Source organism: Polypterus senegalus, chromosome 3 (assembly GCF_016835505.1).
Source record: "Polypterus senegalus isolate Bchr_013 chromosome 3, ASM1683550v1, whole genome shotgun sequence".
Taxonomy (NCBI): Eukaryota; Metazoa; Chordata; class Cladistia; order Polypteriformes; family Polypteridae; genus Polypterus; species Polypterus senegalus.
Window position 1 is genome coordinate 72,198,967 of NC_053156.1, and position 12,586 is coordinate 72,211,552.

The following is a 12,586-nucleotide window of genomic DNA, read 5'->3' on the forward strand; positions in this document are numbered from 1 at the left end:
GTCCAAAGACTGTTCCAGATTTGTAAGGTAAATAGTTTTCCTCATTAGGTTTATTTTTCCGCAGTGCCCAATGATCCACTTGTACCAACTGCTGTTTTAGGTGAGGATGTAATTATTTCTTATTAGACCCTGCATGCTTAGTTTCTGTGCATGCCCATAGTTGTGTTTGTTAGCAGAGAAAATTATCGGCCTGAATACATCGAGCTGTTCTTCCTTATAACCCTTGCTTTAAAGAAATGACATTCTAGAGTGATTGTTTTATTCCCTCTTTTCAGTTAGACTTCAGAGAGATTTACATTGCTACTTAATAATTTTTCAAATTCTGGGGGATCTGAACTGATCTTTAAAAGTTCAGTATTACCCCTAGTATAAGTCAGGCCGCATTTTTTCTCTTTTTTCCTCATTAGATTTTTTTCACTACACCATTTTTATTTTAGATTTTTGTGATTAGTCTGTTCAGTGGAATTTAAGCACAAGGTTTCATTCAGCAAGTCCATCTGATTGCCTTGGTACAGAGCGTGAAAAACAATTTTCTTATTGGAAATAAATATTCATTGTTGTATAAAGTTTTTGCCAGTTAAATACAACTACTGTATATATTAAATGGGCAAATCCTCTGGAATGTCACAGGTATGCAGCAGTTCATTTGTAAACCTTAGATCTGTACAATACGTCATTTGGCTAACTAAATGTGGCCATCACATCTGTCACAGTCTCTCAAATAATGCTGTGACAGTCTATAACTGTCAATAAAAACCAAGCCTGTACATGATGCTTGTTGAATGTAGCCCTTTATTTATTATTCTTACCATTTTGCTTTCCTTTCCATATTGTTTATTTTAGATAGGCCATAACTAAAACAACTTTCCAGATGCATCAAATTGTTTTATATAATAGAGATCTGTAACTAAAAAGTGTATTTTAATTGTTTTAAAGAGTTGTTACCGCATCCTCCACTTGCAAAGGCACATATCCTATTATAGGTACTTGAATAGCAGCAGTAAGTATAAACACTAGGCAGCATATTTTATACTGTCGGTGCCCATGAAAGAGAGCAACTCAGTGCAGGGAAAGCACCATCTAAGTGAAGTTCTAAACATGTCTATGTTATCATTGTATATTTTAAATATTCAAAAAGAGGGATAGGAAACCTTTCTCGTCATTAGATCATGTTACATTTTTTAATTTACCACACATACATGCTAAATACTTGAAGTTCTAAACCTGCTTTACTATGAAAATGTTCGCATTAATTTTTAAGTGCATTTCAAGTATCTAACTGGGTAATTTTGACTACTTTCAAACCTTTGTTCTGCATAGCTGAAAATAATTATACTATTTTCATTTTTTCAGTATAGTAACTCAAGATTTTGTTTCTAATGGTTTTAGTTGAATATGGTAGCAGTAGTAGAACTGCCACGTGTTTTCCTAGCTCCAACACCATGGTAACAAGAATGTATTAAGGTACACAACTATTTTACTGAATAATCACAAAGCAGCTTACCTTATGTTCACCTTTCTCAAAAATTCAGCATTACTTTAATATTTAACAAATTTATCACTGAACTGGCCCATGAGGAGCTACCACTTGAAAGAGAATTAACATGTTGATACATTTATTATTACAAAATGAAGCACAAGTTATGGCATGTATAATCAGTTCCTTTGCTTGAATGACTAGGAAATCTGAATTTGAATAAAGAATTGGGATTAACTCACATTTGAACAAGTTAATCCACCAGGTAAATGGTAGATTATTTTGTAACTGGTATAATTGTGCCAAATATAAGCAAAAATCAGCAAAGACTTGAACATTTATTTAAGGCACAGTCACCAATTCATTCTACATGGTTCTAAAATCCTTTGAACTCGAAAGCGAAATTTATATTGTGCTGTAACAAATTTCAGCCCAATGGCTCCTAACCAAGTCACTAAACTAATCAGAAAATCAGAATTTCCTCCATGTGCCCAATTTAATTATCCTTTTCTTAAATCCTTTTTTTCCCAAACTTCTATTAATATTTTCCATTTAATCAACATGTACCATTCCTTACTGGTTCGGTGTTATTTTGCGCCTAAAAAAATTCTGCTGCCACACCAACTACACTCACCTAAAGGATTATTAGGAACACCATACTAATATGGTGTTTGACCCCCTTTCACCTTCAGAACTGCCTTCATTCTACGTGGCATTGATTCAACAAGGTGCTGAAAGCATTCTTTAGAAATGTTGGCCCATATTGATAGGATAGCAATCTTGCAGTTGATGGAGATTTGTGGGATGCACATCCAGGGCACGAAGCTCCCGTTCCACCACATCCCAAAGATGCTCTATTGGGTTGAGATCTGGTGACTGTGGGGGCCATCAAGAAACCAATTTGAAATGATTCGAGCTTTGTGACATGGTGCATTATCCTGCTGGAAGTAGCCATCAGAGGATGGGTACATGGTGGTCATTTAGGGATGGACATGGTCAGAAACAATGCTCAGGTAGCCCGTGGCATTTAAACGATGCCCAATTGGCACTAAGGGGCCTAAAGTGTGCCAAGAAAACATCCCCCACACCATTACACCACCACCACCAGCCTGCACAGTGGTAACAAGGCATGATGGATCCATGTTCTCATTCTGTTTAGGCCAAATTCTGACTCTACCATTTGAATGTCTCAACAGAAATCGAGACTCATCAGACCAGGCAACATTTTTCCAGTCTTCAACTGTCCAATTTTGGTGAGCTCGTGCAAATTGTAGCCTCTTTTTCCTATTTGTAGTGGAGATGAGTGGTACCCGGTGGGGTCTTCTGCTGTTGTAGCCCATCCGCCTCAAGGTTGTGTGTGTTGTGGCTTCACAAATGCTTTGCTGCATACCTCGGTTGTAACGAGTGGTTATTTCAGTCAAAGTTGCTCTTCTATCAGCTTGAATCAGTCGGCCCATTCTCCTCTGACCTCTAGCATCAACAAGGCATTTTCGCCCACAGGACTGCCGCATACTGGATGTTTTTCCCTTTTCACACCATTCTTTGTAAACCCTAGAAATGGTTGTGCGTGAAAATCCCGGTAACTGAGCAGATTGTGAAATACTCAGACCGGCCCGTCTGGCACCAACAACCATGCCACGCTCAAAATTGCTTAAATCACCTTTCTTTGCCATTCTGACATTCAGTTTGGAGTTCAGGAGATTGTCTTGACCAGGACCACACCCCTAAATGCATTGGAGCAACTGCCATGTGATTGGTTGATTAGATAATTGCATTAATGAGAAATTGGGCAGGTGTTCCTAATAATCCTTTAGGTGAGTGTATATTGAAATTAGAAAATAAAGGTTATTCACATGCTGATAAAAAGGGGTTAGAGACATAATTCGGCTGTGTAAGCCTTCATAGTTAAGGAAGTTTACATGACTGAAATGTCTCTTCCCCTGTTTTGTTTTCCAAATGTGGGAATAACCTTCACTTTTTTTCCTTTTGCAGATAGGTACATGTGTCGGTAACACTTGGTAACATTGGTTTGGATGACGCCTAACTACAGAAATCATTAAAGTCCTGTACCTAATACTAGAATGGTCCCTTCACACATACAAATCTACTGTTCAGTATATTTAAAGTTTGTTGTCTGTTTACAGTACTGAGGTAGCATTTTTAAATCATGATTTCTGTTCTCCTCCTGGTGAACCTAGAGTTTAATGTATTCTCTTTCATGGACCCTAAATAACTTTTTACTTAGAACAGTTAATGCTAGCCAAATTTCACTTTGTTGATTTTTTTTTTTTTTAATTCCTCACCTGCCTAAATCACTTTTTACTACACAAGACTTTTTATTATTAAAGACAAACAATTCCTCCATCACACATGATCTTACAAGTTTTTCACCTATTGTTTTTAAACAGTGTGCCATGACCTTCAGACTCTGAACTCTTCTTTGTCAGGGCCATCACTCTGTGTAACTTTTGATTTTAGAAAGTAACTATGTAAATATTTTCAGGTGTATTCATGCATAATTGTCACTTTCACAGGACTTTGGGGAAATACAAAAATTTATTCCCAGTACATATGTTTCAGAATTTATAAAGTCAGTTCAACATGGCAGTAAACTGTACTAGTTTACCAGTGTTTCATTATACTACAGTTGTATTTGTTTAGGCCTCAGAGATGTTTTACAGACTCATGCCCTCCCACAGTTTTTGGTTTATGATGTTTGGGAAGTTATTTCATTTATTTTGTTTAATTATTTTTTGCCACTAGGACTTTAAGTACTTTACAGGTGATAAAAATACTCCTCTCTCTCCCACTATTCATAGTCATTCATTGTTGAGTTTGAATGTTTTTAACAGAGGATGTTTTACCCAAACTTATTTCATTTCATGTCTTTCTTTCTGCCTCTGTTGGTAAAGTGCCAATAACGGGTAAGTGTGCATTGTAAATATTTACTCAGATAACCTGGCTCTTTGGGAGAAAAATGTCTAGGAGATTATTGCAATGTTGTATTAAAATCGCAGCATGGATCAACAGACTCATCAGAAAATTAACTTTGAGAATTAAATGAACCATAAGTAAGCCTGTTATAATCAACAGATTATCTTTGACAGCTTAGTGTTCAATTTGATTACTGGGTTTCATCCTCCTGTTGTTGTATGTCTGTCTTTGTAATTAATATTTTATTGATGGTATCCCAGTAGGATTTCTCCCCCTCCAAGTTCTAATCAGCTATTCACCTACGCTTAGTGTGCAGCATTTTTTTTTTTTTAATCGCATTGAATGATATTAGGAATCTGTCTGGCCTGAATTATACAGTATAAAACAGACATGCTAATTAATAATATCTAGTCTGATATTCCTGTATACTCAATTGTAATTTAGTAGTATATCTCAAATACTTCTCTTCTCAATAGGGTATTTGCTTATTCATTCTTTTTAAGTGAACTATTTGGATCAGAGTATGTTAGTATATCGTAGACTGTGGTCCAAATAAAGTGAGAAGGGATGTTGTTTTAGGAGTTACTTTCATAATTGTTAATATCATTTGTATGTTCAATTGGATAAACAGATTACAAAATAAAAGTATAGAAACATGTTTTCATTTTTTAAATACTGAACAAAACAAAAGGTAAATACAATATATTAATTATAAGCAGAAACAATCTGCACAAACACAGTATTTTACAGATGAAAAGGCCTGTCTCCAGGTTTTAAACTTACCCCCCACATACAATAGATATGCAGGTTAAATTAAGTGGCAAATCTAAACTGGTGAAGTATTAATGATTTTGGATGAGCATTTAAATGAGTTCAGAACATCATCTCAAGGTGTTCATTCCTAAATATTGTCTAGTATTATCAGAATTACCTCAGGGATTTGGCAAAGCAGTTTGAGGAAATGAGTACTGTACATGAACTTCAGGGTCATTAGATTTCTCCCAAAATACCCAAAAGATTCCAGCATTCTTAGACCATATTCAGATAACTTGACTTTTTAAACTATTTTTTTCTGTGTATATGACTAATTGTTGCACAAGCAATTGTAAAAAAATACATATATTTTTGAAAAAAGGGGGTTATTAAGATGATTATTTTGAATTTTTTTGGATATGCTGATTTTCTCTCGTTTGATGGATTGAACACCATGTGGTCACATATTTAATTAAACTGGAATATGGGTAGTCAAATTTTTCATGAAATTACATTTTTTTCTTCCCCCCTCTCTCTCTCTCACACACACACACACACACTCCTTTACTGCTTGTAAGTTTATAACCACATTTGGATAATAAATACATTTCAGTCTTTGGTGTATACTTTTCTGTTGAGGAGGACAGAGCCCTACCCATTTAGGAAGTCTTCATTTGTAGAAAAAGACTTTCTAATTGCCAGCTGTTCTTTCAAGTGATAGACAGCAGTTATTTATTAAAAAGATTGAATGTCTAAGTGCCTCATGCTTGTTTACAATCTTCATTTATTCATTCTTACATTAGACACAGATCATCTTTGCATGCATAGGCTGGCATGTTACTCAGTATTGCTATGCAGTAAAACACTTTAGTGGAAATGCTTCAGGAAAAAAATGTTTTTGTAATCCTTATTTACTCATGATAAATTCACCCACTTTTATCCATACTTTGACCTAGCAGTATAATCTCAAAATTTGTCATTTCTTATGTGTGTGTTGCTACCTTTTGTTCAAACATTGACAGAGTAGTCAAACACACTCTTCTTTTTTCTGCTCCCATTTAAGTGTCGCCACAGCGGGCTATCTGTCTTCATCTATCACTGTCTTTTACAGCATTTATTGCAATACCAACTGCCCTCCTGTCCTTCCTGAACCTAACCGTAAACCTACTCATTAGCCTTTATCTTTTACTCATGCGTGGCAGTTCCATTCCCAATGTTTTTTGCCAGTGTACCCCTCATGTCTTCTCTGCACGTGCCTAAACCATCTAAATTTAGCCCCTCTCACTTGGTCACAGTTCTATCTGAATTTAGCCCCTCTCACTTGGTCACCAAACTGTCGTACTTGTGGTGTCTCTCTAATACTCTCATTTCTAATCCTGTTTGCCCTTGTTACTCCAAGAGAAAAATCATAGCATTTTCAACTCTGCCACTTCCAGTTCTGTCTTTTTGTCAGTGCCACCATTTCCAAACCATACAGCATAGCTGGTCTCACTATCTTTTTATAGACCTTCCCTTTCACTTTTCCATTTACTCTTCTATCACAAATCATTCCTGTCTTTCTTTTCCACTCTGCCTACACTTTCTTCTTCAAGACTCTACTGCACTCTCTATTGCTTTGGACTGTTAAACCCAAGTATTTAAATTATTCCACCTTGACCATCTCTGCTCCTTTTAGTTGCACCCTTCTACCACCTTTCCTCTCATTTATACACAAGTCTTACTCCTACTGACTCTCATTCCCCTTCTCTCAAGTGCGTATCTCCACCTGTCCAGGTTTGCCTCAACCTGCTGTCTACGCTCCCTACAGATGACAGTGTCATCCGTAAACATCATAGTCCACAGGGACTCCTGTCTGACCTTATCTGTTAACCTGTCCATCACTATTTCAAACAGGAAAGTATTCAGAGCCTATCCTTAATGTAATGTAAACTCAATCTCACCTTGAACTAGACTATCATTTCAACTGCACACGTCACCGCAGTCACATTGTCCTCTTATATATCCTGTGCCACCTTCATATACTTTTCTGCTACTCCTCATTTGCTTGTACACTACCATAACTCCTCTCTTGGCTCTCTATTGTACACTTTCTCTAAGTTCACAAATACTAAATGCAGTTCCTTCTAAACTTCTCTGTATTTCTCTATCAACATTCTTAAAACAAACATTGCAGTTTTAACACCTTTTCCTGCCATGAAACCATATTGCTGCTCACAGATCACTACCTCTCCACTCAGCCTCACATCCATCATTCTTTCTTATATCTTCATGGTGTGGCGGATCAACTTCACACTCCGATTGTTACTGCAACTCATCACATCTCCCTTATTCTTGGAACTTGGTACAAATATACTGCTTTTCTACTCCTCGGGCATCTTCTTGTTTTTCAAGATTTTGTTAAAAATCTAGTTAGAAACTCTATGGCCAGCTCACCTAAACATATCCATGCCTCCACTGGTATATTGTCTAGGTCAACTGCTTTTCCACTTACTTCATGAATTACTGTATCCACTTCATCCAACCTTCAATCTCTCTCATTATCTTAAGGCCTTGTTCACACGGGCGTTAAAATCGAACGTTTTTTTTGCGTTCGTAGCGTCCAGTGAGCGTGGATCAAGCGCCGAGTGTTTTCTACGTAGGAGTCAATGAGAGTGTTCACACGGCTTTGGTGACGTCGTTTGTCCGCAGCGTGTTTATCGGGCATCAAAAACGTTGCATGCAGCTTTTCTTGGTGTTCAAAACCCAACGAGCGCAAGGAAACCGCTTCTAGTTCGTTTTCTGCGCGTTTATTTTACGCGGAGGACCGGATATATCCCATGATATTAATATTTTTATGTTTTCATATACAACATATATATTTTCATATATGCTTATTTTATTTTATTGTCTCATGTAATTTGTAAACCATGAACTTATTAATTTATGTTCTAATATAATATTTGATAACGATTATGTAGGGGGGGCAATCCATGGCGGGGGGGCATTTCAGTGCATAACACCGGTGTAAGCGCACACTCGACTACTGTTTCCTTACCTCAAAGTGACAAGTAGTGTTTCTTCGGGGCTAACACCAAGTCGCATATTGGTTGATCGGCGTGCAATGTGGCATTGCACCAGCTGCAGCAGACAATCAAAAGTGGAAACCGACATCCGACAGTAATTAAAAACTTGCGCAGAAATTTTCGCATTTCTTCATAAAGCACAAAAAAACTTCCTTTAACCCGACGTTGTGCAGTCAGAGGATGAACCCAGTAGCGGCGGTGATTTTTTCTCTCCCTACGTCGCCGTATTAAGAGTATTTTTAAAACAAGAAGATTAATATCTAACATAGCAAAATGGTCCATATTGAAAGGAGGCACCTCAAATAAAACGACAAGGGCTTTCATATCCAGTTCCCGACACTGCCTCCACAGGTTAATACACAAACTACAATTTGGGCTGCAGGCTGGCGTTAGACAGAGACAAAAAAACGCTGGTGTAGAAGTCAATCGATCACCACCACAAAATGCAACATAAACGTCTAGGACGTTCAAAGCAAGTTCGTTTATCCAAAAACTTAACGCCCATGTGAACAAGGCCTTATTCATAAGTTCTTCAAAATGCAACTTCCACCTTTTCAACACACTCTTCCTGCTTTTCAGGAAATTTCCTTCTGCATCCTTTATCACCCTGACCTGTAGCATGTCCTTGCTCATTTGGTCTCTGTCTGGCCAATTGGTGTAAGTGCTTTTTTCCTTTGTTTGATTCCAGCTTCTCATATAGCTCAGCATACACCTTTTCCTTAGCCGTCACCACCTCTCTCTTCACCTTTCACAGCATCTCTTTGTACACCTGTCTGCTTTTGTCATCTCTCTGCTTAGCCCAGTTCTTTTTCAATAACCTCTTCCTCTTTATGCTTTCCTGTACTTCCTCATTCCACCATCAAGTCTCTTTGTATTCCTTCTTTTTTTCATATGTCACACCAAGCACCTTCATAGCTCTCTCCATTACCGCTTCACCACCACCCAGTGTTTCTCTCACTTCCTCTCTGAATTTCACAGAATAGTCTTTCTTTCAGCTTCCACTAACTGATCCTTGGTCCCATTCTCACTCTGTTTCTCACATCGAAATTCATCCTATTCTAGCTGCACTTTCCCTTGCCCCACCACCTTACAGTCTCTAAACTCTTCCACATTGCATCACCTACACAGAGAATAGTCCATCTGTGTACACCTTCCTCCACTCTTGTACATTACCATGTTCCTCCTCCTTCTTAAAATATGCACTCACCACTGCCATTTTCATCCCCTTTTGCAAATCAACCACCACCTGCCCTTCAACATTTCTATCCTTAATGCCATATCTGCCTATCACCTCCTCATTACCACTGTTCCCTTTGGCAACATGCCCATCAAGATCTGCTCTGATCACCCCACTTTCTTCTTTGGGTGTACTCTCCAGCATTTAGTCTAACTCACTCAAGAAATCTTTCTCCTCCAACTCTTTTCCCATTTGCAGCATGTGTGCACTGATGGTATTTTATATATCTTCTATTTCCAACTTTATGCTTATCACTCTGTCAGACATTCTCTTCACCTCCAAAACACTCCTAACATACAATTCCTTTACAATTACCCCTACCGTATTACTTTTCCCATCAACACTACGGTAGAACAGTTTGCACTCGCCTCCTATGCTTCTGGGCTTACTCCCTTTTCATTTGGTCTCCTGTACACATTGTACATTTACCAGTTATCATGCCAACATTCAAACTTCCGACTCTTCATTCCACACTCTTTCCCTTCCTCCTTTCTCAATATCTCCGAATCCACTTTTCTATTGTTGTTCTCCTTTGCCTTCTTTGTCCAAGAGTAGCATAGTTTCCACCGATACCCTACTGAACAGCATCGGTGGTGGTCATTGGTAACCGGGCCTTGACCGATCAAGTCTGGACATTCTGTTTCTCGTCCTCATGTTTGATTTGACACAGGTATTATGCTGAATGCCTTTTCTTGATGCAACCCTCCCCAGTTTACTTTGGCTTGGTACTGGCACTAAGACAGCATTGGCTTGTGCGACCTTGGTGGCTGGGTTCAAACACATTATATGCTTTTATTTATTGTTCTGCTGTAAAGATTAAAAATGCAATTGTAGCTATGAAAATCATAATGATAGAATTTTTTATGTTGTTGTGAATATCTTAATGGTATGGCATCTTTGATTTTAGTCAGTGTTTTTCTCTTTTGGTAGATGAAAATCACACTGCAGCAGCCGAGTCTAGCAGGCTACTAGATGTGCCACGCTATCACTGTGAAGGCACCGAATCTCCATATCAGACTGGACAGCTACATCCTGCAATTCGGGTGGCAGATTTGCTTCAACACATAAATTTGATGAAAACCTCTGACAGTTATGGATTTAAAGAAGAATATGAGGTCAGGCATTGGTCAGATTGTAACCCTCTGGGCATACAGTAGCAATAACATTAATAAGCTTTTTTTCAGTTTTAACCAAGTTGTATTCGTTTATACTAAAATATTCAGTTCTAACATTAAGGGAAGTAACTGTTTGTTGCTTTACTAATGACTACTAAGCTTAGCATTCAACTAACAATGTAAATTTTACATTTTCCAATTTATAAGTACACTTTTTTAAATAGTTAATCTTTTTTCTTTATATAGAGTTTTTTTGAAGGACAGTCATCATCTTGGGATGTAGCAAAAAAGGAGCAAAACAGAACAAAGAATCGATATGGCAACATAATTGCATGTAAGTCTTTTTGCTTGGAAAAGAATTGGTTTGATCAGTGACTGTTAAGCATTCTGTTTGTTCATGGCTAATTTAGTTATTTAGTGATTGTGGGCAGTAATATTTCTACATGTTTACTTTTACTGGCAAATGTATTAGACATGATCACAAACCTTTAGTCTTTTTTTAACAAACCCCCTTTTACGAATATAAAGGAGAGAAATGCAAAGCATATAAAACATGGATCCTACATAGCTGAACTTTGCAATTTGTGTAATATTTCATATGCTGGGGAAGATAACTTGCTGAATGTCTCTCCTTAAACTTCTGGCCAATGGGCACCCACAGAGTGGTTACCATTTACAAATTTGTGCAATTTATGTTAAAATGGAATTGATAATGTAAACCTTATATTAAAATACTGTTTGAAAATTAGGCTGCAGCTGTCATAAGCATGGATTGGTTTTCCTTAATTTATTAAGTAAAATTCTTTTGCATTGCAAATATTACAGATCAGTAAAAATACAGTATTACATCTGTAGTCCACAGAGACTCCTGTTTAATCTAATCTGTCAACCTGTTGAGCACTTGCCCCCCAGATCTGCAACATACTGGAAGATATTTTTTTTTTGCCTGAAAGTCCTTCATACTACAACTTTCCTTTCCTTTTTACCAAAGCCTATGAATAAACTCGCAAACCCGGCCCACCTTAAATCTGTTTGCACCTCTCCGTCAGCATCTTTTGTTTTGTAAATGTGTCAATAAGCACAAGCCGTCTACTGTTCCATTCTCCCACTTCCGCAGAAACAGCAAAAATCGATCTCCCAGCTCAAGCCTTGTTTATCTATTAGTGAGGTACTGGGAGCTGTATAGTGTAGATAATCTATCGTTATTTGGAACACATGCATTTCATGTGTGTTCCTTGTCTACAAAGATCTATGTAAGTGTAGCATGACAGAAATGTTGAACACATACCTAAAAGACAAACTTTTTACGTTTTAGTACTAACGACAAAATGCTGACAGGAAGTGTATAATGTGTGAAGACAGAAGTCCAAATATCAAATAAGCACTTTCACAAAAGGTACAAGTATAACAAAACAAATGTACTTTTATTCAAGACTATAACAGAAGAAAAAGAAATCGGGTTAGCGTACATCATTGTTACGACCACTTTGGTAGTACAGCGGTAAGAGCTGCTGACTCATAAATAACAGTTCATGGGTTCGAGCCTTGCCACATCACAAAATAAACATTTTGAATAGTGAGCTGCACTTATTGTTACTATTATACAATAAAATCCTATGTTTGATTTGAGCCTGTAACAGCCAGTGTAAATGTATAGTGCTTGTAAAAGTTAGCGTGTTCTTTTTTTTTTTTTTATTCAGTTTTAGTCTCTCAGCCATGTTCAAGCTCGCCCTAATCTGACACTGTTTTCAAATAAAGACGTCCTATAGCAGAGGATGAGGGTTCTACATTAGGGAAAGAGAACAGAAACCCTCCCCGCAAGAAACGTCCACTCACATATAACAACACAGCTGCACTAGGCATAAAGGCGAAAGATGGCACTATTTGGATGCAGCAAGAGGTCCGGCGTCATCCTGCCAGTCAGTGTGCCCCACACACCTGTCCTTCAAAGAAAAAGCACGGCTTACAGAGCTTGCCATGGTATCATGCAAAGCCCAGTTTGTGATTG

The 12,586-nt window shown here is 37.7% G+C and overlaps 1 protein-coding gene across 12 annotated transcripts in view; it reads left to right on the forward strand.

Annotated features, from left to right (window-relative positions):
• Positions 1-12,586, forward strand: part of ptprk (protein tyrosine phosphatase receptor type K) — a 561,898-nt gene that overhangs the window by 490,223 nt on the left and 59,089 nt on the right. For 6 of the 12 annotated variants that reach the window (XM_039747486.1, XM_039747487.1, XM_039747489.1 and 3 more), the window contains 2 exons: positions 10,394-10,578; positions 10,825-10,912. In XM_039747486.1, the coding sequence (XP_039603420.1) occupies positions 10,394-10,578; positions 10,825-10,912 (273 nt within the window). Of the gene's footprint in view, positions 1-64; positions 101-4,389; positions 4,402-10,393; positions 10,579-10,824; positions 10,913-12,586 lie in introns of all 12 variants that reach the window. The other 6 variants (XM_039747480.1, XM_039747483.1, XM_039747484.1 and 3 more) reach the window with 2 other exon arrangements.